Source organism: Symphalangus syndactylus, chromosome 7 (genome assembly GCF_028878055.3).
Source record: "Symphalangus syndactylus isolate Jambi chromosome 7, NHGRI_mSymSyn1-v2.1_pri, whole genome shotgun sequence".
Lineage (NCBI taxonomy): Eukaryota > Metazoa > Chordata > Mammalia > Primates > Hylobatidae > Symphalangus > Symphalangus syndactylus.
Genome location: NC_072429.2, coordinates 86,222,969 through 86,250,340, shown reverse-complemented (window position 1 = coordinate 86,250,340; position 27,372 = coordinate 86,222,969). Strand labels below are relative to the sequence as shown.

The window sequence follows — 27,372 nt, the reverse complement described above, 5'->3', positions numbered from 1 at the left end:
CTGAAAAAAAAAATCACAAATTTTTGGAAATTAAACAGTACAATTCAAAATAATCCATGGAGAGAAAAAAACAACACGAGCATTTCAAAGTATTTTGAAACTAGTGAAAAATGAAACAACTACACATGAAAAAATGTATAGTGCAACTTAAACAGCAGTTAGAAAGAAATTTATAATTTAATGCTTATTTTAAAAATCAGGAAATGTCTAAAGCAAATGACTTAAATTTACACCACAGAAGCTAGTTAATGAAGACTAAATTAAGTCCAAAATTAGTAGAAAAAAGGAAATTATAATAACAAAGACAGAAAGCAATGCAAGAAAAATAAATAATTAAAAAACATCTTTGAAGGCAAAACTTAGTTATTTGTAAATATCTCAATCTGACTGATTAAGTAAAACAGAGGAGACAAATGACCAATATCAGGATGAGAGGGAGCTGTTGCTATAAATTCTATAGATGTTAATGACAATAAGGAATCATATGAATGACTCTACATCAATAAATCTAATACTGAGATAAAATAGAGAAGTTTTTTACAAAGATAAAATTTACCAAAATTGAATCAAGAAAAAGTAAAATTTAAAAATCCTTACATCTGTTTTAAAAAATGTAATCTTCATTAAAAGCCTATTATTAAAGAAAACTCCAGGCCAACTGGTCTCCACTGGTGAATGCTATAAAATAGTTAATGAAAAATAATAGCAAAATTAACATAAAATCTTTCAAAAAATAGAAGAGATTAAAATACCTCCTTACTCATTGTATGAAGCAAGAATAATCTTGATCTTTAAACCAGACAGAAACAGTATAAGAAAACAAAATCCTTCATGAACATAGCTGTAAAAAACATTAAAATAATCATAAATCAAATACAGCAATATATAAGATATCATGAACAAATGTGTTCACTCCCCTGCCCCCACACTGCCACCTCGGCCCCATTGAATGAAATATTGGATTAACATTTAGGAGTAAATCATTATACTTTACCATTTAGTCAAGATAAAAGAGAACAAAATCTTATGGTCAACTAAAAAAAAGTCAAAAATTTGACACTTATGATAAAATCACTCAGCCAAGTAGGAATGGAAGGAAAGTTACTCATTCTTTTAACCATCATGTAAGTAAAGCTTATAGCTGAAGTCATACTTAATGCTAAAAGACTAAGCTCTTTTCCCCTAAGATTGCAAACAAGACAAGAATACTTACTCTAAACATTTTCATTGTACAGCAGAACCTAGACACTAATATATAACAAGAGAAATAAATAAAAGCATGTGGATTAGAAAGAAAACAGAAACACACTATTCACAGATGACATGATTGTATACATAAAAAATAAACAAATATACAAATAGCTACTAAATAGGGGAAGGGTGTTACTAAGTTCATTGAATACAAGGACAATAAAGATTTTTGGCATTTCCAAAACACTAAAACCAAATGACTGAATATTGAAATTAATAAACCAATAACATTTATAATAACATCCCAAACTACGTAATACTAGAAATAAATTCAACACTGAAATCTGCAAAACTTTGCAGTTAAAGACCTTAATAAATGACACTACATATTGTCTTTGATCAGAAAATCTAATAATATTGTTAAAACATTGATTTTCTCCAAATTGGTTTACAATTTCAATAAAATTAAATTTCAAATGATAGTAGGCTCTTTTATAAATATTAATAAGCTGATTCTAACATTTATACGGTAATACAAGGACCTCCAACAAGATAAGTAATTTGAAAAATAAAGAAGCATGCTGTGTAACTTATATTACTTGATTTCAAGACTTATTACAAAGCTACAGTAATCAAGTGTAATATTGTAAGAATAAACCTATAAATCAATGGAAAATAACTGATTATACATAAATACATTATATAGGATGAGAACATAATAACTTCATGTATAATTCATCTAGGAATCCATACATAAATATAGAAACGGTCCAAGCATGAAACTCTGGGACGCTCAGACCTTTAGAATTTGGAGCTATGAGAAGGAACCAACAAAAGCGCCTGGGAAAGGGCATCCAAGGATCAGCCAGTTAAGAAAAAAAAAAAAAGAAAAAAAAAAAAACAGGAGTGACTTCACTCCAAGCAAGGTGTAATTTCAAGTTATTTCAAGGAATTGTTAATTTTCAGCTGTGTAAATACTGGTCAAATTAAAATATTAGAAGACATCACAACTACTCAATGAATTTGGTTATGTAAATGTTGTTGAGGACCTTGACAAAGGCAGTTTTGACAAAATGGTAGATAAAAAAACAAGATAAATTAAGCCCATGAGTTAATGAAAAGAGTGCAATTGGAGACCTTGCTCATAAACCCACTGCACCAATATATCCATGATTAGAAAGGATGATAGGAGGGCAAGTATATTTCTGCAAAATAAAATGATCAGAAGGCAAAAGGCCCAAATTTTAGTTATAATCATCCTTTGATGATCAGATTACAGTGTTTTGTTTTTTCAGTTTTAATTTTTTTCTGTAAATGGCAAATTATCTTTAATGAATATGTATTATTTTAGATTTAGGAAAATAAATTGTTTAAAAAATAAAAAAGAATGCCAACAGTTACTTCTAAGATAACAGTAATTTGTTAGATTGGTGTTGGAAGAATTTCAAGCTGTGGTTGATAAAAATGGGGATGTGGAAGAGACACATCTTCTAAGAAGTTTAACAACCATAAGATTAAAATGGACTATTTACCTGAGAATGAGGCAGATTCTTCGGGGGTAAATTTTCTAGACAATCTCAGACTTAAAGGAAACTTGTGAGTACAATGCAAAACACTTATTTTTCTGAACTGTTTGAAAGTAGATTGTCAACCTGATGCCACATCACCTCTGAATTCCTTAGTAGGTTTTTCTTACAAATAAAAACATTCTCCTTTATAGTAACAATTTAACCATCAAACCACATAATTAATATTGACACATGATTGCCATTTAACTCTAATCCCATTTAACTTTTACAAAATGTCACAATAACCTTCAATATAGCAAAAATACTCAGTTTGAAATCATGCATTCCTTTTAGTTTTCAGAAATCTTTACTTTCATTCACGCTGAAACAGTTTCTCAGTCTTTCCTTGATTTTGTTATCTTTTCTTTATTGAGGATTACAGTTAAAATATTCTGTAGTATGTCTCTCAGTTTTCCCATGGTTAGGGTCAAGTGCTACTTCCTTGGTAGAATAGACGTTATGCCATATTCTCACTCTAGTAGGTGAGCACACTTGTAATTTTTCCCATTATTTATGGTGTCCACTTTGATCACTAGATTGAAGTGGTGTTGTCTACGTCTATGATGTGGAGGTATTTTTTCTTTTTATACATAATGTTTCTGTAGGAAGATATTTTGAAGCTATATAAAACTGTATTCATCATTAAACTTGTAATTCATTAATTGATTTATATCTATACAAATTCCTATTGTTTGATGAGTTATAATTTACTACTTCCGTTATTTATTTTGATTCTCAACTTGTTCCAGAAATGGGGAGTGAGATCCTTTTCATTCTGGCTCCTGTGCCCTTTTGCCCTCTCCTCATCATTCTTGATAATGTCTCCACTTCGTGGTGCAAGATATTGAAGACTTATTGTACTTTCCCTCCTGCTGACCTCAAAGTAGTCATCTCTTCAAAGAGTCTCAGTTGCTTTTAATGCAAAATAGTACTTACAAGCTAAAATTTGGTGCCTAGTTATGCTCAATATATGTATTTACGTGTTGTCTGGATACATGATAAAAACTATGAGTTCACTTAACATAGGTATTTCCATTGCCAACTAATCACTACAGTTTTATGGTCCTACTTTGGGTTACTCTTCTCTTGCAGTAAGAAAGATAGTAAGATATATGGCTCTTATTACCTTTTATATAGTTACTTTTTTTTTAAATCAAATACCCCTAACATGTTTGTTACCAGTTTTCCATTGCTACTGCTACCCCTTCGTCTGTGTGACTATCCTCATCGCACTTGGGTTCTGATACCTCACGCTGTTTCCCCTTCCAGGAGGATGCTCTCCTTGCCTTGTTCAGATTCTACCAGCTGAACTCACATCAGGAAACTTCAGGGGGGATTTTTTTTTTTTTTGTAACTGGGACATAGGAGACTTTTTCTTGGAATTAGTCTTCTCTCTCAGAGGGAAATCCCATTCTGCTGTTTTTTCTGTGTCAAGAGGCCTTGATTAGCTGTAATCCTGGTCTGTCCTCTCACACTAGCCTCTCCCAAAAAATTCCAGTGGCATTTTTGGGGCTACAAATTAGCATTTGCAGATAAGATCTGTTTCCTCTTTCCTACCTCTTGAGAACTCGCTGCCCAGAGTATGCAGATCTGATCTGCTCAGTTTTGTCCCTCACTCTTGTAAGTTTTAAGGAAGTATCTTAACATGGAGAAGCCTAGGTTTTTCCATTGTAAGCTGTACTTTGTTCATTATTCTGACAAATTCTGGAGTTTAGAATCAGAAGATAGATTATAGTCACAGACTTAAGCTTCAATTGCTAATATAAATATAAGCTTTATTAATACAGGTAATTGTTTCATGTCCATCTGCCTAACTCTTGACCTACCTTTTTCGTTTTAATTTTCTTAAAAGGCTTTAATTTTTAGAATAATTTTGGATTTCCAAAAAATTGAGCAGATAGTAAAGAGAGTTCCCATGTCTCACTCCCCCCATACACACAGTTTAACCTATTATTAAGATCTTACATTTTTATGGTATATATGTTACCTATACTGAGACATTATTATTAACTAAAGACCATACTTTATTCAGATTATCTTAATTTTTGCCTAATGCCCCCTTTCTGGTCCGAGATTCCATCCAGGACATCACCTTATATTTAGTCATCATGTATCTTTAGCTACTCTTGACCGTGACAATTTTTCAGACTTTCCTTGTTTTGGATGACCTTGCCAGTTTAGGAGAGTACAGTTCCTCATAGTTTAAAATGGCATGGGCTTGGGGAAGGAAGACTAAAGAAGTAAAGTGCTATTTCACTATATCATATCAAAGTTATATACCATCAACATGATTTATGACTGTTGGTGCTGACCTTGGTCACCTAATTTAAGTAAGGTTTATCACGTTTCTCAATTGTAAAGTTACTCCCTCTTTAAGGGTGAATTTTAAATATTAATATTTTCTTTTGAATGGGGGATACCTAACATAGTTCTAGGATGATTGACAGGAACAAATGAAGGTGAATAAGGGAGAAGATAATAAGGTTGCAAGTTCAGAGAAGAATGGAAGGGTTTCTTGGCAATGACACAAGTGGGCAAGATGACCTTGGCTTGAGATGGAGACTATAGGAAAGATGCCAGGAAATGTGGCCCTGTGGTTATATTTGAGCATATTTCAAGTATTCATTTTTTTAATGGGATAGTTTATGTTGTTTGTTTAGTTTAGTTTGGTTTGGCTGAGTGAAAGGAAGTGGCTAAGACTAGCCACAAAAGAAAATAGAAAAGTTAAACAACTAGAAATTTGTGCAAAGACCATCAAGCAACAGTTGAGGGTCTATTTGAAGTTGGGAACTATTGGTTTTTCCAGATTACATGATTTTATTCAGATAATACAAATAGATCATTGGTTTTAACCATGGTTGGGAATTGTCAAGATCAAATATAGTGGAAGGTTGTGGGGATATGAGGTTGTAGAGAAAGTAGAGCTGAACTATCTGAAAAAAAATAAAGGAACTGAAAGCCCTGAAGGAACTGGAAGAGCATGATACTTACGAAGATTTAATAAATTGATAGATTTCCTGTATTTGAAGTGAAGTGTGAATTCAGTGGAATGATTGAAATAGTGGTAAAAGAAGGATGTGAAAAGAGAAATTTCACATATCAATATGTGGGACATATTATGGGGGAAAATGCATCAAGTTTAGTTTGTGGTCATATAAAAATTATACAAAGTAGAAAGGTGGTTAAACTACAACAAACATAAATTACAGGAACTTAACTTTAGATGATGTATGTTGGTGATAATCATGCATATTGATATACTCGTGATGGTAGAATATGAAGGTGAAAAGAAAGTGAGTCAGGTGCAATAGTCTTTTAAAAATAGCATCTTATGACTCTAATAGATAATTGTAACAAGGATAAGAAGGTGGTGTGCTTGGAGTTTCATGGGAGGAGTGATAGTTGGAAGACAGTGTGGAACCTGAGGAATGTTAGAACCTTCTGAACTTTATGGTGAAGGAAAAAATGAGGAAATGAGTGGCCTTCTTGTAAGAGAAAAGCAAGATGCATGATAAATGTAAGTTTTAGCTAATAAGAGAATGGGGCAAATTAGAGGAGGTATATTTTTAACACAAATCAAAATGACAAAAATTTATAGACAATGTGGAAATTTACATTCTTTTCTTTAATTATCAATATAGATATAGTATTCTGGAATATAGTTTCCTCCTCCTAGATATTGAGTAATAAAATTTGTAAAAAATGAGAGTGAAAGTTTTGATGATACTGTGATAATAAATTTTTGGGAGGTGCAGAAGAAACAATGGCAAAAGGAAGCAAAATTAGGGTGGTAGGCTGTGGCCCTAAATTCCAGAACTTATCATTCATCAAAAGGCTGCATATGTGCAAGATTGGAAAGAGAATTTATGCTCCTTACAAGTTTGAATTTGGTTTATCAGGAATAGGCCCTGAGCCTATGAAACATTTGAACTGCTTGTGTTTCCTAATGCTAAATACATTCCAGTCAATATCCTGGAATATGATTAGTATTCGTCTATCTTTCAGAGGAGGTTTCCTATGCTAATTCATTTGCATTTCATATTAGTGACATATGAATATTATTAATTTTTATTTCTTAACTCCTACCCATCTCACTGTAACTTTATTTGGAAACCCTGTGTATTAAAAATTTCTCTCTAGAAAAATCAAACAAAAGTATTCTATTTTCCATGTGTAAGAAATGATGAATTACTATATGGGGACTTTTGGAATTCTTTACTTAATATTTCAATAATTTTAAAAGTTCCAAATGTTTGAAATTGTAGGGTTTTGTTTAAAATACACATCACCTATGAGGAAGATATTTCACTTCTGGACATACAGCCAAAGAAACTTAATTTCATGTACGATAAAAGTCATGGGCAAGAACTTTAAAAAGCAGCATTAGGTGTATTACTCCATAACTGGAAACAAGTAAAAACCCCATTATTAGGGTTATAAATGGAAAACTATACAGCAATGAAAGGGCACAAATATTGTTATATCCTACAGAATGAAAGATTTTCACAAAAATTTTGAGTAAAAAGAGCAGCATAAGGGTACACACTGTATTAATCCATTTACATAAAGTTCAAAAATAGTCAATATAACTAAATAATTTGTGGTGACAGATATCAAAATTATACTTACCTTTGGGCTCAGGATATGAAGGAGGCTACTGGTATGTGAATAATGGTCAGGCTCTTTTTCTGGTTATACTCATGTATACTTAACAGTTTATACACTTGTCTATATGTATGTTAAAATAAAAGTTTATATATTCAAAAATCACTTGCACATAAGGCTGTATTAGCTGGCTACTGTAAAAAATGGCAATTTTAATGTAAACATTGACCTCCAATCCCACCAGTAGCCCTTATAAGATAATTTTTACAAAATATATAAAACCATAATGATGAAGAGGGAAGTCTGATAGTAGCAATCCACTTTTAGAACGTGGAAAACAGATCAGTGAAGGATAAATAACTCATCAGATTTTAAAAGCTATAAACCAAAAACAGTTGTAGTAAACTAAAAAGCGAGTTGATACCAAAGGCTCACCAATCTGGCAGCAGTTGTATTTCCTGTGTTCCCTTACATTCTGTTCATCTGGATGGGCGGCCTATTTCAACCTCTCCAGGAATGCAGCATGTAGGTAATTCTCAGGACATTGTCAAAGAGAAAATCTATGCATTGAAGGATAACAAGTACAATTGAGGATAGATGTATTATGTTCAAAATAGGGACATTAAGTGACTATTTACACACTAAACACTGAAATCTTTATTTTTCTTAGTGCATCTGGTTCAAAGATTACTATCAGCCAAAATTACACCCTCCAGGCAGGAAATAGGGGAAGACATTTCTGGGATATCTGACAATCCCAAAACACAGGAACTGAAGATACTAACAATATCAGTTCCAAATTAATCTAAGTTATCATCTTACTCTAAAGGTGATAGCCAAAGAGGCCCTCTCACACACAAAGAGCTACTAATAATTTTGTAGTCCCTGATATAATAGGAAGGTTACTATAGATAATATCTAATAAAATACAGAGACAGAAAGCTAAAACAAAAACAAAAACAAAAACCCAGCTACTTGGAGGAAGTAATATGAAAGGATAATTTAAAAAATTAAAGACTATCATGACCAGTAAGGCAGAATTTGTTTTCATATGATAAGAAGAGGATACTTTAAAATAGATTGTTCTATTTAAAATGATAATTTATAAAGAATTTAGAAGAGCACTTGGATATGAAAACCCTGTTACTAGACACAAAAGTACTAATAGAAGTGTTGAAGTCAAATTTGAGCAAAATTAAGCAAAAGGAGAACAAAATGAAAAAGAAAAATATGAACAGTTCAGAAAGAAATATATAGCAATATTACAGGACTAGTCCATGTGGTTCAATATCAAAATAGTAGTTTCAAAACAATCAAATGGAGAAAATGGAGTCAAACACATTAGTGACAAAGGTGGGACTGTTTATAAATAAAGTTTCAGTGTCGCAAAAGAAATAGCACTCAAATATCACGTTTTCTTTCTTTCTTCTTTCTCAGCAAGGCAATTTACTTCTATAGAAGGGTGCGCCCTCACAGATGGAACAATGGCGAGTGCACACCTGGACAAGGGAGGGGAAGGGGTTCTTATTCTTGACAACCATCATCCCTGCTGCTGTGTCGTTTCCCTATTGGCTAGGGTTAGACTGCACAGGCTAAACTAATTCCGATTGGCTAATTTAAAGAGAGTGATGGGGTGAGTGGTTTGGCAGGAAAAATGGTTATAGCAGAGCAGGAAATTGGAATGAGTCAGGGTGGAGCAGGTGATTGAAAAAGGTTGCTTTACGAGGAAGTTAAGTTTAAAAGTAGAAGACAAAGAATTGAACATACTGACATATTGATACTTTGAAGAGAAATTTAGAACTCATATCTAACAGGACCAAACACCTACTGAGTTCTCAACAAAATAGAAAATAGAAGACCTTCACCAAGACACATTATCATAATACTTCCCATTGTTGGAGCAAATAAAATAAAAATTTAAACACAGTTCAGAGAGAAAAGAATCAAGAATGAAAATGGCACCAGAGGAGTTTGTCAACCCAAGTCTGAGAAGTAGGTGGTGGCAGAGAAATGCTTTCTAGATCCTGAGGGCAGATATTTTCAATGTAGTATTCCATATCCAGGAAAACTAACATTTGACTGTGAATGTACCTCAGAATTTGTAGACCTGCAAGGTCTAAGACATTTATATCACATCATTCTATTCTTTGGAAGTGATTGATTGGAACAAACTCCATTAAAAAGAGCTGTAGGATATAGAAAATTGAAAGACCAAGAAGAGAATGGGGAAAGTTAGTCTCAAGATTATGGTGAATGGCAATTAGGGGGTAACAAATTCTATGAGAAGTCTAGGATTTAACAAATTTAGTTCAGAGCAGGCCAGGAAATTCTATAGAGACTCTCTGAAGGATGAACCTGATACAATTCCTATTATGTTTGAACATAGCAAGAAGAGATCTACATATTTGACACAAAGTGTGCAGCTAATACTTAGTTCATGAAAACTGTACAAAAAGTGAGAGAAAACTAAAGTTTTAATCCCTGTGAAAGCAACAATTTTAATATTCATACATTTGTTTCTGGAGGATAGGGGAAATGAAAAGTGAAAGTTAGTTAGTTATAGGCAGAAGTGTGCATATATTGGTAATATAAAACAGATCCAGGTGTTTCTCCTTAATAGAAGAATAGAGTGATAATTCTCTGAGTTTAGTACGCAGACCCCTGGGGAATCCCAAAGACATTCTTAGGTGGTCTATGGACTCAAAACTATTTTTAGAATAATGCTTAGTGTTATTTTCCTGTTGCATTGCACAGTGGTGTTAAAACTGCTGATCAACAGTGCATCAACACAAAGAAAGCAGTAGACTCCAAGATGTCCTTGTCATTGTATACTTCAAAAAATTCGTTTAGAGTATTACTAAGGAATTTACCTGATGAGGTAAAAATATTAATTTTATTACATTGTAACCATTGGGTACACATTTTTAAAATATTCTGTGGGATGAAATGGTAAGTCCACATACAACACTTCCCCCAGACACTGACTGCAATGGTTGTTTTGAAAAAGTGTACTTATGCAATTGAGTTGTGTTTACATGGAATGCTGTTTTTATTAAAGCGAAAAACTGCTATACGAGTATTCATATTTGGACATTTGATAGACATTTTCTCAAAAATAAAGTGAGTGAGTCTGTCACTTCAATAGACAGTATTTATTGTCAGTGATAAAATTTGAATTTTCAAATAAAGATGAGAATTTTTACAACAGTTTTTAATGACTTGACAGCCTCCAAATACTTAAAGACTTTTCACATGTGCTCACTGGTGGTACTAATGAACATGAATTTTTGATATTAAAAGGGGAAGTGTGTCAACACTGGATGACCTGCATCATAGCCAATGTTTTCCAAATGTCCAATGTATGCATGTTATCAAATCACCTATACTTGGGTAAAAGATCCTCAAGGTACAAGAGAGACCAGTGGATTTTAATGTAAGAGTTTATTAATATAGTTTCAGATTTTACATTGCAGCTAAATGTTAAGAAAGCGCTATTGTCTAGTTTTTATTTAGTATCAAAGAAAAATATCCACAATTGTTTGATAGAATTTCTCTTTTTTCAAGTATATGCATTGTGAGGCTGGATTTTCTTCATATACTTCAACCAAAACAATGTTTTGTGACTGACAGTACTGAAGTAGATGTGGGAATCCAGTTATTCTCTATTAAGTAGACATTAAAGATATTTGCAAAAATGTAAAGCAAGCCATTCTTCTTACTAAGGATATTTGTTTCAGAAAATGCTGTTATTTTTCATAGAAAGATGTTATTGGTGTAATTTGCATACATTATTGTTACACTAAAATTTAATTAAAAACTTGTAAAATTTCTAAGTTTTAATTTGTAGTATGGTAAATATATACATATATATATACTTCTCTCTTCCATTCACCAAGTAGTTACAAGCAGGGTTCAGATTCTGTCTGTCTGTCTGTCTGTGCCACTTCCATGGAAACTGAGAAACCTGAGCAAGTTATTTGTCCCCTCTGAGCTCATTTCCCATTTGAAATATAGACTTGGTATTACCGGTCTTGAAGGGTTCTTGTGAGGTTTAGAGATAATATCTAATGTAAATATGATACATATGACATATGACATAATATGTCTAGCACATTGCGGATACTTAATAAACAATAGCATTTGGTATCTAGAAAAAAATCAATAGATATAACCCATTTAAAGAAAAGTTCTTTGGAGGTCCTACTTAATTTTTAAAGTGCAACGGGGTCCTGAGATGAAAATGTTTGAGGACATTTGGAGGATACAATGCTCAGAATTGAAAAATCAAAATGTAGTAATGTAGCAATTTAAGCGTTATTGAAGTTATGTTTAGGGAGGATATGCTGAAGAATTATTTGACTCTTAAAGATGTTTAGAATTTTAAAATTATCCCACTACATAAAATGTAACATAGATAAAAAATGTACACTTAGGGTAATTATTTGTGAATTGTGGCTTGTATAAAATTTGCAGTGAATTCATTTCCCATTAATAATAATAGTTAATAAAGGTTATGTTATTACTTTACAGATTTTGTGTCAGAAGTATAAAGTATATAAGGCCTAGTGCTTGGCACATTATGAGTCTTGCTGTTTTTAATTGTTTATAATTGTCATAATGATTGAAGAGGAAAATGGTGATCTGAGAAAATAAGATCCAAAATAGGTAGAATGTATAATTATGTGTGTTTTTTTCCTGCTGTACTATCCACGACTGTCATTTTCTACTATGCTATATGGAATGTTGGAAGTATGTTTCACAGAAGGAACTCATGGGCCCTAAGGTGATCTAATAGCATAACACCACAAACCACCTAGCCTTAGTTAGCCACTTTCTCATCGGTTTGTATAGATTATCCATGACGTTTAATATATATTTTTAAAAAACACTTTGTCGCTAAAATATTTTAAAACTACTAATCTAGTCGAATTTAGCGTCTACTGAAGAACTTGCAATGTCATTGTTTTACTATAAATATCTAATGATTAAGAAAAAATGACATCATACCTTCTAAACTGATAAACTTTTGTTTTCGCTATTAAATCTTTGTTTCTTCATTTTTTAAATTAAATCTATTCCCAAGAAATTCTTTTTTTTTTTTTTTTTTTTGAGATGGAGTCTCACTCTGTCGCCCAGGCTGGAGTGCAGTGGCGTGATCTCTGCTCACTGCAATCTCTGCCTCTTAGGTTCAAGCGATTCTCCTGCCTCAGCCTCTTGAGTAGCTGGGATTACAGGCATGCACCACTATGCCTGCCTAATTTTTTTGTATTTTTAGTAGAGACGGGGTTTCACTGTGTTGGTCAGGCTGGTCTTGAACTCCTGACCTTGTGATCCACTCACCTCGGCCTCCAAAAGTGCTGGGATTACAGGCGTGAGCCACAGTGCCCTGCCAAGAAATTCTTATCTTTCAAATATAATGATGCCATTTGTAACTGATTTGATCAAAATACATTCTCAAACTCAGAACACTGGAATGCACTCATTTGCCCATCTGCTTGTGAACTCTAGAAATCTCCATCACAATCACTTGGCTCTTTGGAATGAGTTCAGAGGATACAGAACGTGAGAAAACCACAAAGCTATGTGATATCTGGGCTTGGATTTATCTTCTCTATAATCATGGATTGATGAAATATGGCTCCAAAAGGATTGCCTGACCTTTTAATATCCATCTTGGATGTACAAAGCCCATAAAATAGTACCAATTGGATGAGTTACCCTTAGAAAAAAATTGTTTCTTTCCGGACATAAACAACATGTTTTCATTTACCAATCACAGCCCCCCTCTCTCTCTATGTATTCAAAACCTGTTTGGATTATAGACACTAATCAGATGGGGATTCAACAGTAAAGTTAAAATGGGCCTGGCAGGTAGCTCACGCCTGTAATCTCAGCACTTTGGGATGCCAAGGAGGAGGAAGAATCCTTTGAGCCCAGGAGTTGGAGATCAGCCTGCGCAACGTGGTGAAACCCCATCTCTATGGAATATAGAAAAATAGGCCAGGTGTGGTGGCTCTCACCTGTAATCCCAGCACTTCGGAAGGCCAAGGCAGGCTGATCACTAATGGTGAAACCCTGTCTCTACTAAAAACACAAAAATTAGCTGGGCATGGTGGTATGTGTCTGTAGTCCCAGCTACTCAGGGGGCTGAGCCAGGAGAATTACTTGGAGAACCTTGGAGGTGGAGCTTGCAGTGAGCTGAGACTGGGCCACTGCACTTCAGTCTGGATGACAGAGATAGACTCCATCCTCCCCCCAAAAAAAGAAAGAAAAGGAAAGGAAAAAGAAATATATATATATATGTACACACACACACACAAATAGCCCAGCAGCATGGTGTTGCTCCTGCAGTCCCAGCTACTCAGGAGGCTGAGGTAGGAGAATTGCTTGAGCTGGGAAGGAAGAGGTTGCAGTGAGCTGAGATCTTGTCACCGAACTCTAGCCTGGGCAACAGAGCAGGGACCCTGTCTTAAAAAAAAAAAGGGGGGGGTGGAGCCAAGATGGCTGAATAGGAACAGCTCCGGTCTACAGCTCCCAGCGTGAGAGGCACAGATTTCTGCATTTCCGTTTGAGGTACTGGGTTCATCTCACTAGGGAGTGCCAAACAGTGGGTGCAGGACAGTTGGCGCAGCGCACTGTGCGCGAGCTGAAGTAGGGCGAGGCATTGCCTCATTCAGGAAGTGCAAGGGGTCAGGGAGTTCCCTTTCCTAGTCAAAGAAAGGGGTAACAGATGGCACCTGGAAAATCAGGTCAATCCCAACCTAATACTGTGCTTTTCCAATGGGCTTGGAAACGGCACACCAGGAGATTGTGTCCCGCACCTGGCTCGGAGGGTCCTATGCCCATGGAATCTCACTGATTGCTAGCACAGCAGTCTGAGATCAAACTGCAAGGTGACAGCCAGGCTGGGGGAGGGGCACCCGCCACTGCCCAGGCTTGCTTAGGTAAACAAAGCAGCCAGGAAGCTCGAACTGGGTGGAGCCCACCACAGCTCAAGGAGGCCTGCCTGCCTCTGTAGGCTCCACCTCTGGGGCAGGGCACAGACAACAAAAATTCAGCAGGAACCTCTGCAGACTTAAATGTCCCTGTCTGATAGCTTTGAAGAGAGTAGTAGTTCTCCCAGCATGCAGCTGGAGATCTGAGAACAGACAGACTGCCTCCTAAAGTGGGTCCCTGACCCCCGAGCAGCCTAACTGGGAGGCACCCCCCAGTAGGGACAGACTGACACCTCACTCGGCCAGGTACTCCTCTGAGACAAAACTTCCAGAGGAACTATCAGACAGCTGAATTTGTAGTCTCACGAAAATCCACTGTTTTGCAGACACCGCTGCTGACACTCAGCAAATCAGGGTCTGGAGTGGACCTCTAGGAAACTCCAACAGACCCGCAGCTGAGGGTCCTGCCTGGTAGAAGGAAAACTAACAAACAGAAAGGACATCCACACCAAAAACCCATCTGTACATCACCATCATCAAAGACCAAAAGTAGATAAAACCACAAAGATGGGGAAAAAACAGAGCAGAAAAACTGGAAACTCTAAAAAGCAGAGCACCTCTCCTCCTCCAAAGGAACGCAGTTCCTCACCAGCAACGGAACAAAGCTGGATGGAGGATGACTTTGACGAGTTGAGAGAAGAAGGCTTCAGATGATCAAACTACTCTGAGCAATGGGAGGAAATTCAAAACAATAGCAAAGAACTTAAAAACTTCTTTGAAAAAAAATTAGACAAACGGATAACTAGAATAACCAATGGAGAGAAGGGTTTAAAGGAGCTGATGGAGCTGAAAGCCAAGTTTCAACAACTACACGAAGATTGCAGAAGCCTTGGGAGCCGATGCGATCAACTGGAAGAAAGGGTATCAGTGATGGAAGATGAAATGAATGAAATGAAGCGATAAGGGGAGTTTAGAGAAAAAAGAATAAAAAGAAACAAACAAAGCCTCCAAGAAATTTGGGGCTATGTGAAAAGACCAAACCTACGTCTGATTGGTGTACCTGAAAATGACGGGGAGAATGGAACCAAGTTGGAAAACACTCTGCAAGATATTATCCAGGAGAACTTCCCCAATCTAGCAAGGCAGGCCAACATCCAGATTCAGGAAATACAGAGAATGCCACAAAGATACTCCTTGAGAAGAGCAAATCCAAGATATATAATTGTCAGATTCACCAAAGTTGAAATGAAGGAAAAAATGTTAAGGGCAGCCAGAGAGAAAGGTCGGGTTACCCACAAAGGGAAGCCCATCAGACTAACAGCTGATCTATCAGCAGAAACTCTACAAGGCAGAAGAGAGTGGGGGCTGATATTCAACAATCTTCAAGAAAAGAATTTTCAACCCAGAATTTCATATCCAGGCAAACTAAGCTTCATAAGTGAAGGAGAAATAAAATACTTTACAGACAAGCAAATGCTGAGTGATTTTGTCACCACCAGGCCTGCCCTAAAAGAGCTCCTGAAGGAAGCACTAAACATGGAAAGGAACAACCAGTATCAACCCCTGCAAAAACATGCCAAATTGTAAAGACCATCGAGGCTAGGAAGAAACTGCATCAACTAACGAGGAAAATAACCAACTAACATCATAATGACAGGATCAAATTCACACATAACAATATTAACTTTAAATGTAAATGGGCTAAATGCTCCAATTAAAAGACACAGACTGGCAAACTGGATAAGGAGTCAGGACCCATCAGTGTGCTGTATTCAGGAAACCCATCTCACATGCAGAAACACACATTGACTCAAAATAAAGGAATGGAGGAAGAACTACCAAGCAAATGGAAAACAAAAAAAGGCAGGGGTTGCAATCCTAGTCTCTGATAAAATAATAGACTTTAAACCAACAAGGATCAAAAGAGACAAAGAAGGCTATTACATAAAAGTAAAGGGATCAATTCAACAAGAAGAGCTAACTATCCTAAATATATATGCACCCAACACAGGAGCACCCGGATTCATAAAGCAAGTCCTGAGTGACCTACAAAGGGACTTAAACTCCCACACAATAATAATGGGAGATTTTAACACCCCACTGTCAACATTAGACAGATCAACGAGACAAAAAGTTAACAAGGATATCCAGGAATTGAACTCAGCTCTGCATAAACTAGACCTAATAGACATCTACAGAACTCTCCACCCCAACTCAACAGAATATACATTTTTTTCAGCACCACACCACACCTATTCCAAAATTGACCACATAGTTGGAAGTAAAGCTCTCCTCAGCAAATGTAAAAGAACAGAAATTATAACAAACTGACTCTCAGACCACAGTGCAATCAAACTAGAACTCAGGATTAAGAAACTCACTCAAAACCGCTCAACTACATGGAAACTGAACAACCTGCTCCTGAATGACTACTGGGTACATAAGGAAATGAACGCAGAAATAAAGATGTTCTTTGAAACCAACGAGAACAAAGACACAACATACCAGAATCTCTGGGTCACATTCAAAGCAGTGTGTAGAGGGAAATTTATAGCACTAAATGCCCACAAGAGAAAGCAGGAGAGATCTAAAATTGACACCCTAACATCACAATTAAAAGAACTAGAAAAGCAAGAGCAAACACATTCAAAAGCTAGCAGAAGGCTAGAAATAACTAAAATCAGAGCAGAACTGAAGGAAATAGAGACACAAAAAACCCTTCAAAAAATTAACGAATCCAGGAGCTGGTTTTTTGAAAAGATCAACAAAATTGATAGACCGCTAGCAAGACTAATAAAGAGGAAAAGAGAGAAGAATCAAATAGATGCAATAAAAAATGAAAAAGGGGATATCACCACAAATCCCACAGAAATACAATCTACCATCAGAGAATACTACAAACACCTCTATGCAAATAACTTAGAAAATCTAGAAGAAATGGATAAATTCCTCGACAAATACACCCTCCCAAGACTAAACCAGGAAGAAGTTGAATCTCTGAATAGACCAATAACAGGTTCTGAAATTGTGGCAATAATCAATAGCTTACCAACCAAAAAGAGTCCAGGACCTGATGGATTCACAGCTGAATTCTACCAGAGGTACAAGGAGGAACTGGTACCATTCCTTCTGAAACTATTCCAATCGATAGAAAAAGAGGGAATCCTCCCTAACACATTTTATGAGGCCAGCATCGTCCTGATACCAAAGCCTGGCAGAGACATAACCAAAAAAGAGAATTTCAGACCAATATCCTTGATGAACATTGATGCAAAAATCCTCAATAAAATACTGGCAAACCTAATCCAGCAGCACATCAAAAAGCTTATCCACCATGATCAAGTGGGCTTCATCCCTGGGATGCAAGGCTGGTTCAACATATGCAAATCAATAAATGTAATCCAGCATATAAACAGAACCAAAGACAAAAACCACATGATTATCTCAATAGATGCAGAAAAGGCCTTTGACAAAATTCAACAACCCTTCATGCTAAAAACTCTCAATAAATTAGGTATTGATGGGACATATCTCGAAATAATAAGAGCTATCTATGACAAACCCACAGCCAATATCATACTGAATGGGCAAAAACTGGAAGCATTCCCTTTGAAAACTGGCACAAGACAGGGATGCCCTCTCTCACCACTCCTATTCAACATACTGCTGGAAGTTCTGGCCAGGGCAATCAGGCAGGAGAAGGAAATAAAGGGTATTCAATTAGGAAAAGAGGAAGTCAAATTGTCTCTGTTTGCAGATGACATGATTGTATATCTAGAAAACCCCATTGTCTCAGCCCAAAATCTCCTTAAGCTGATTAGCAACTTCAGCAAAGTCTCAGGATACAAAATCAATGTACAAAAATCACAAGCATTCTTGTACACCAATCACAGACAAACAGAGAGCCAAATCATGAGTGAACTCCCATTCACAATTGCTTCCAAGAGAATAAAATACCTAGGAATCCAACTTACAAGGGATGTGAAGGACCTCTTCAAGGAGAACTACAAACCACTCCTCAATGAAATAAAAGAGGACACAAACAAATGGAAGAACATTCCATGCTCATGGGTTGGAAGAATCAATATCGTGAAAATGGCCATACTGCCCAAGGTAATTTATAGATTCAATGCCATCCCCATCAAGCTACCAATGACTTTCTTCACAGAATTGGAAAAAACTACTTTAAAATTCATATGGAACCAAAAAAGAGCCCGCATCGCCAAGTCAATCCTAACCCAAAAGAACAAAGCTGGAGGCATCACGCTACCTGACTTCAAACTATACTACAAGGCTACAGTAATCAAAACAGCATGGTACTGGTACCACAACAGAGACATAGATCAATGGAACAGAACAGAACCCTCAGAAATAATGATGCGTATCTACAACTATCTGATCTTTGACAAACCTGACAAAAACAAGCAATGGGAAAATGATTCCCTATTTAATAAATGGTGCTGGGAAAACTGGCTAGCCACATGTAGAAAGCTGAAACTGGATCCCTTCCTTACACCTTATACAAAAATTAATTCAAGATGGATTAAAGACTTACATGTTAGACCTAAAATCATAAAAACCCTAGAAGAAAGCCTAGGCAATACCATTCAGGACAGAGGCGTGGGCAAGGACTTCATGTCTACAACACCAAAAGCAATGGCAACAAAAGCCAAAATTGACAAATGGGATCTAATTAAACTCAAGAGCTTCTGCACAGCAAAAGAAACTACCATCAGAGTGAACAGGCAACCTACAGAATGGGAGAACATTTTTGCAACCTACTCATCTGACAAAGGGCTAATATCCAGAATCTACAATGAACCCAAACAAATTTACAAGAAAAAAACAACCCCATCAAAAAGTGGGCAAAGGACATGAACACACACTTCTCAAAAGAAGACATTTATGCAGCCAAAAACACATGAAAAAATGCTCATCATCACTGGCCATCAGAGAAATGCAAATCAAAACCACAGTGAGATACCATCTCACACCAGTTAGAATGGCCATCATTAAAAAGTCAGGAAACAACAGGTGCTGGAGAGGATGTGGAGGAATAGGAACATTTTTACACTGTTGGTGGGACTGTAAACTAGTTCAACCATTGTGGAAGTCAGTGTGGGGATTCCTCAGGGATATAGAACTAGAAATACCATTTGACCCAGCCATCCCATTACTGGGTATATACCCAAAGGACTATAAATCATGCTGCTATAAAGACACATGCAAACGTGTGTTTATTGTGGCACTATTCACAATAGCAAAGACTTGGAACCAACCCAAATGTCCAACAACGAGAGACTGGATTAAGAAAATGTGGCACTTATACACCATGGAATACTATGCAGCCATAAAAAATGATGAGTTCATGTCCTTTGTAGGGACATGGATGAAACTGGAAAACATCATTCTCAGTAAGCTATCGCAAGGACAAAAAACCAAACACCGCATGTTCTCACTCATAGGTGGGAATTGAACAGTGAGAACTCATGGACACAGGAAGGGGAACATCACACTCTGTGGACTGTTGTGGGTTGGGCGGAGGGGGGAAGGACAGCATTAGGAGATATACCTAATGCTAAATGACGAGTTAATGGGTGCAGCAAACCAACACGGCACATGGATACATATGTAACAAACCTGCACATTGTGCACATGTACCCTAAAACCTAAAGTATAATAATAAAAATTTTAAAAAAAGGAGTAAGTTAAAATGTAGTCCTATGACAAAATACTTCTCCTTGAGACTAGGCAATGAGATGTTTCCATGAAGAGATTGCATTTGCCAGACAGATGCATCCCTAGTCACCTCCAATAGGAATGACTCCCGCACATTTATTAAGCTTCAAGAGAAGAAACAAAGAGGTATGGCTGTTAGGACGGCTTTTTAGAAATCAGGCTCTGAACCCTGACCCAGGAATATTTCCACATGGAAACAGCAGTTAAACCTGGATTACATGCAGGCTAGGCCAAAAAGAAATGCAGAAGAGGCTAAGCTATGTGTACATATTGAAAGAATTGCATTCTTTCAATTTCTGCAAATACATGTCACGTATTGCCATGAAGAGGAGTGAATGAAGTAAAGAGAGAAGAATCTACTTCCCAAATGCTTCCTAAGATGATGTTTTTTTTTTTTTTTTTTTTTTTTTTTTTTTTGGTATTTACAAGAGAGTAGAGAAAAGCTTTTCCATAAAATAATTGCTTAAGATTCCCAATCTTTAAAAGTGAGGATGCCTCTGTATATAAACAGATTATATAATTACCTACTTGCCTCAAATATTCTCTTATCCAAGTTTTCTAGTTCTAAAATCACAAATCATTTTAAAATAAATAAATGATTTTAGTGCCTATTAAGTTGCAAATTCTTTCCTCTATGTTGTTTTATTGCTTAATTTTCATAACAAAGACAGAAATTCTTCAATTAAGATATTGAAAATATGCATAAATTTAAGTAATTTGTAAATATTGCCCAATAAAAATGAAAGGTAAAATCGTAACTCACATCTCTCGTATTCCATGCTCCCTCTTGTATGACACATGTAAGTTTTACCAAAATTCCTAGAGAATGACTGTGGGGAATGTGGAAAATTATCATTGAATCAATTTACTCTAACATCAATTTTCACTTAATTGCCATATATTCTCATCTGGCAGAAAGAATTGGAGAAGTGTCTGTCTTAAAGCACTGGTTCCCTGGACTATGGCTGAAGTAAAATAAGAACTCAGAAAGTCAATGAAGGACTTCAGAGACATTTTTTTTTTTTTTTTTTAACTTTACCAACTGTCTTAGGGTTGGTCCTTTTCAAAATGTGAAATACATTTTACCTCTAGAATGTCAATGCTGAGGTTCTGTATACTGGAGACAACAGTGATTTGTTAACTTACACAGGGAAGAAAAAAAGAGAACTTGTTACTCACATTCACTGCTGCTTGCTGCTGTTGGTTGGCTCTGTGGTATACCAAGGACCAAATTCCAGGTTTGGCTGACGGGTTCTTCAACGGCTTTCAAACAACATAACAATAACAAAAACTTCAGCCAGTTCCCTTATTATTCAAACCATGTTATTACTAAAATATAAAAAGGGGAAGTATCTTATTGAAAAAAAAGGATTGTCTAATTCTGCAAATTGTTAGACTTTTTCTGCTTAAGACAATGATACAAACTGCTGTTCTATTACTTTCATATAAAACCAACAAAAGCCATTGTCTAAAGAGTCCACACATATGGTATTTATAAGATAAGTTTGGTTTACTTCATATGATTTTATTTTACTTTGGACTTCCTGCAACTCAAATATTCTTCCTTTTCAATTACTGAAGGTAATTTAATAATGCTGTTTTGCTTAGACAAAGAACTATTCATTGTTTGAAAATCAAAGAATGACTTCGAGAAAATTCAAGGATGAATGAATTCCAATTTTAGCTTTTAGAAATTTGTCTGTCATATTTTATGATACCAGGCCTTAGCTGATAAAGTGGCCTCTGTCTTTAGTTTCAGAGACTATGAAGGAACGGGCATCATTTTAAAAATTAAATATTTCATTCTATTAAAAATCTCCACTGATAAAATACTAAAAGAAAAAACTCTGAAATCCCTTCCTAAAAATTCAAGAATATGCCCATGGGTAAAAATAAATGTAGTTGGAATATCCAGGATGTGAGACCAAGCAGAGATTTACAGAAAGAGTTGCAGTAGTTGTATAATCTGGGAATTACATTATGTAATGCACTATTTCTAGAGAGGAGCTATAACTTAACTCCACATTAACTATGGAGAAACATATTTAAACTCTTGAGGACTTAGAAATGGCAGCAGAAGGAAATATCTGTCCAGACCAGGAGAGCCACATTAACAGATGTATTATAGAACAAAAATATGTGTGAGGGTATCTCATGGCAGCATTAAGTTTGATTGTGATGTTGATCAAAGAGATGATTCACACTCATTAAGTGACAAAAATTGGACATGTAGAGGTTGTCATTCTTTCAAGGATGAATAAAATGGAGAAAAATTATTTAGGTGGCAAACACAACAAAGAGTAAGTGATTGACTTTAATATAGGTGCAGAATTAATTGTAAGTATGTAAAGGCTTTCTACAAAAACAAAACAATGTTTTAAATACGTATGCATGTGTCTTCAATAAATATTACATAACAAAGAAAAACGAGATGAAAATAGAGCTATCTTCTTGAGATACAGAATAAAATTTTAAAAAGTTAACAGAGATATTGAGAGTAAGAGCAACTAAAAGCACAATAGCAAATTTTGTTTTTAATTTTTTTTTTTTTTGGAGATGGAGTCTTGCTCTGTTGCCCAGGCTGGAGTGCAGTGGCATGATCCCCACTCACTGCACCTCTGCCTCCCGGGTTCAAGCAATTCTCCTGCCTCAGCCTCCCGAGTAGTTGTTATTACTGGTGTGCACCACTGTGCCTGGCTAATTTTTGTATTTTTAGTAGAGACAGGGTTTCATCATGTTGGCCAGGCTGGTCTCAAACTCCTGACTTCAGATGATCTGCCCACCTCGGCCTCCCAAAGTGCTGGGATTACAGGCATGAGCCACCAGCCCACAACAGCAAATTAAAATGTGCTTTAGAGGTACTAAGAAGAGAAAGTATATCATTATATCATATACAATTATATCAGTGATATTGGAGAATAGAGAATCTCTTTAAGAGTAAAACTTAAAGTATAATAATAATAAAATTTAAAAAACCCAAAAAACCAAATTTAACCAATAAAAAAAAAGAGTAAAAGAGAAAAAACATACAGGAGAAAATGATCAGAAAGATGGTAACTGTGGAGAGAAGAGAGATGATCCAATTTATAGATTATCAGGATTGAGAAAGAACCAGAACGAAACTGCCAAGTAATAAACAAACTTGTAGAATAAACTGATAACACCCAAATCTTTACAGAAAAACCATCCACTTTGATGCAATGACAGATTTTTAAAGCTGCTTGCTAAAATTTTTGGTTTATGAGAATAAAAGAAGTTCTTCAAGAAAATAAGCTTGAAAATAAACCATAGTGCTATTATATGTGGGATGCATTCAATTAAAAGTAACACATTATTTTAAAACGTATGTTACCAATTGGATAATATGCAGTTTACAAGTTGGTTTCTTCCAGGAATGCAAGGGTAGCTCAACTCTAGAAAACCCCCTGAAGTAAACTGTAGTATCTCTAAGCCAGTGAAAACAAATCTCATGGCAAGAGCAGTACTTTTTGAGGCTCTTCTGATTCCAGGGCCACCTGGACTTTATAAAGGGACAGTCTGCTGGAATCAGGCTCAGCCCCTCTTGGAGCAGCACTTACCAGCAGGGTTCTTGTTTCCTGTATTGGGCCTAACAGTGGAGAGATATATGGGCAAAAGGCTGAAGTGTTGTTTGCTCAAAACTGTACAAGAAGAACGACTTCTGTAGTTTGGGGAAAGGCAATTGTCAAAAGTACAGTTTGCTGACTTAAGAGAAAAGAACAATTTTTAACTGGTTGTTCCCTTTACACTTACATAGAACCAAATGTTTTTCACCAATCTGGGTTGAATTTTGTATTTCTAAATAAGATTGGAGTCAGTAGGACTCTGAATTTCTTCATGTCTCATCATCAAATTTTCACTGAGCAGTCTCATCGCAATTATCATTCAACACACAGAGGCAGTTTAATTACATTTCCCAATATAGCTACATTATCATTTCATATAGCTGTCATCTTGATCCTAAAATAACCATAGTCTCTTTCCTGTGAATGTTAACATATCATCAACAATAACTCCCATAAAGTGACCTTTTCTTGACACAAAGCTGAAAAGAAATAGTGGTATGTAGTTTCATGCTCAAAAAGCCCTTTTGAAAATTAGCAAACTCTTTAGAATAAAAGCTTTTGTTAGTGGCCATTGTCACAAATCACACTGTGTATTGTCCAAAAAATTGGCATAGATTTACTGCAACAGACAAGCAAACTTATATCCACAAGAAGTTACAAAATATGGCCTTGTCGCATTATTTTCACTTAGTACACAATCTATTTAAGAATTTGAATTATTAGATACCATTAGAAAACCTGAAGATTTATGAATTTGAATACCAACCCCACCTGTGCTTCCTGCAGTGATTATTTATCTGAATATTGGTGCAAAATTATAACCACATACTGTCTGGTATTTCTTTATGTCACCAGGCAGGCTAGTTTATTTTGCATAGATGACTCACTAGAATTTGCTTATTATTTTACTTTCATTTTAATAAACATATTTAGGAAGGGAAAATCTACTGCAAATGAGCCCCAACAAAGAAAGCTATAATACACCTACCTTCTAGTGCATTAAAAAATCATTTTTATCTCCCATTATTTTTTGATTATACAAGAATAAAGAGAAAAATTTTAAGATGCAGAAATATTTGTTTATGACTTTTAATAATGTGGGAGTGTAATTCAATAAAGATGTTGAACATAGAATTACAGAGCATAAAAAGTGACTTTCTTTGTTGCTTCCAATATTAAAATAAAAATTTGGATCAAATAAAGTTTTCTGTTAAGTTTATCATCTTCCCTTTTGTTTTAATGAGCTCTTTTTTCATATTATTTCCACAAGCCTAAAAATCAGAAGAAAATGAAGACCACAGTTAGGAATTTCTTGACTCCTCTTTTTTTTTTTTTTTTTCCTGAGATGGAGTCTCGCTCTGTCACCCAGGCTAGAGTACAGTGGTGCGATCTTGGCTCACTGCAACTTCTGCCTCCCAGGTTCAAGCCATTCTCCTGCCTCAGCATCCCGAGTAGCTGGGATTACAGGCGCCTGCCACCATGCCTAGCTAATTTTTGTATTTTTAGTAGTGACAGGGTTTCACCATGTTGGCCAGGCCTGCCTCGAACTCCTGACCTCATAATCCGCCCACCTCGGCCTCTCAAAGTGCTGGGATTACAGGCGTGAGCCACTGCGCCCAGCTGACTCTTATTACTCTTGATTTCTCAATATTTTATCCTTTTATTTAGTTTCTTTTTTGCCCTCACACATAGCTGTTGAGTTAACCATACATTCCAATTAATACTACATTATCATAGTTATCTGTATCAGGAAGTTTCTCTTTTTATTTTCTTCTCCTTCATTCCCATGTGATGTCATACTTCCTTTGCTTGTTGCTTCATGGGTACTACTCTATTATGTTTGCTGTGTCTTTAAATTCTCATGGGCTTTGGTGTAAAACATTGCTTTGTATTGTGTGTATATATTTTTTAAGTCCATAAATGTTATCGATCTTTGTACATATAAATCATTTTTTCTCTTTTTTCCACACAATACTGTTTTTATAATCTATGATGTTAGTGTGTGTATATATATTATATATACATCTACATATATATGTATAGCCTCTAATTGCTGCATAATATTCTATAATTTAGTCCACTACATTTTAATTATGTTTCACTTACAGTGAACATTTACTACAAACAAATGAGAAGCAATTATTGTATAGAATTGAATGTGCATATATCCCTAGCAGTGGAATTTCTGAGTCCAAAGTTATATACATAGTTTTACAGAGTTCTGCAAGAGCAGTTTTTAGAATGGCAATAATAACTTTAACTCTCAATAGAAGTATATTTGACCTTCAATATTTTCAAATTGTCACCAACATATGGCATTTTTCTATTTCTAGCATTCTTATTTCCAAAATTTACATCGACAAACTTCCTATAGAAGTAGAGTATCAAATATTAATCATTTGGTGATTCTCTGTTTTGAATTACACATTCCTGTCATTGCCCATAGTTTTTATTAGTTTTCCCGTGTTTTTCTTGTTGACTTGTAGGAGTTCATTTTGTTTCTGTTATTGTTTATTTAGTTATTGTGGTTTTAGACATGAGGTCATCTTTTTCTAGCCTTTGGTTACAGTGAGTATCCTTTACTGATATGTGTAATAGTCAGGATAGAACAGGCTATGCTGCAGTAACAGGTGACCCATGTTTTTTGCAATTCTGGTCGGTCTCCAGAACAATCTCTTCAGAATGGAGACTTAAGGATCTAAAAGTCTTCCATCTGTTGGCTTTACCATCTAAATATGGCTTTTACTGTTTCAGAGGAAGGGAAAATAAAGAGCATGGTTTGAACTTACAATCTTACCTAGGTATCTTTGATGAGAAGTAACTCTATCATTTTTGCTTGTAGTCCACTGGCCAGAATGACATAGTTTCCCAATCTAGCTACCTGAGAGGCCAGAACATTTTTTTTATAGTTATGCAGGATGGCAATCCTTATCTCTGTCAAAAAAAACTTAAATTTGACATAACTTAATCCACCACATTTTCACCTCATGGTTTTTGTTTCCGAAATTTTGATGATTTCTCTACCATGAAGGTATTTTCCTATATTTTCTTTCATTAAGGCATTCTCTCATATTGTTTTCTCTTACCTGTATAGTTAGGTCTGAAATCTACTGGAAGATCCATGTTTGTTAGAGTGTAATGTAAGTGTCTTCTTACGTTTATTATCCAGATTTTCACTATTGTACGTACAAGTTCTTCTTTCCTCACTGCTCTGTACTACCTGATTTGCCATGTATCAAGTTGCTATATAAAAGGCTTAATTTTAAGGTCTTTTTTCTATATTTTATTAAACCACTTTTAATTTCAGTGTTAATACTGTAATGTCCAAACAGCTTAAATTCCTTGACTTACAAATACTCATTATTTTGTTAATTAATTTATTAAACAAATATTCAGTGAAAATTTGCATATTCCAAGAATTGCATAGGCATAAGGAATACATAGTTGAACTAGGTATGACTCTTCTTTAAAAATTCATAGTTCAATAAAAGGGCAGACATATCAAGAAAATACTAGTTCATATAAATTTTCTAAGAGTACAGATTACGTATGATGATAGCACTGAGGACTGAGTGAGAACTGTATAAAGGAGTTACCAGGAAGAATACATCAGAAAGAAATCATAGCCTTAAATATATATATGAGAAAAAATGGCAGGAAGAAAATTAATGAGCCACAAATCTATATCCAGAAATTTTAAAATAAAAACGAATTAAATAAGAAGTATAAAGATAATAAAATAAGTACAAA

The 27,372-nt window shown here is 35.4% G+C and overlaps 1 protein-coding gene and 1 long non-coding RNA gene across 2 annotated transcripts in view; one reads left to right on the top strand and one right to left on the bottom strand.

Moving 5' to 3' along the window:
• The window catches only part of CNBD1 (cyclic nucleotide binding domain containing 1), a 757,690-nt gene that overhangs the window by 1,547 nt on the left and 728,771 nt on the right, over window positions 1–27,372 (bottom strand). Inside the window, exons 13-14 of the mRNA XM_055286700.2 lie at window positions 21,218–21,301; window positions 7,800–7,924 (exon numbers count right to left, since the gene is read on the bottom strand). Coding sequence (XP_055142675.1) covers window positions 7,901–7,924; window positions 21,218–21,301 — 108 coding nt within the window. The 3' untranslated portion in view covers window positions 7,800–7,900. The remainder of the gene's footprint in view (window positions 1–7,799; window positions 7,925–21,217; window positions 21,302–27,372) is intronic.
• LOC134737224 (uncharacterized) overlaps window positions 1–27,372 on the top strand; it is a 251,657-nt gene that overhangs the window by 168,140 nt on the left and 56,145 nt on the right. The window lies entirely within an intron of this gene.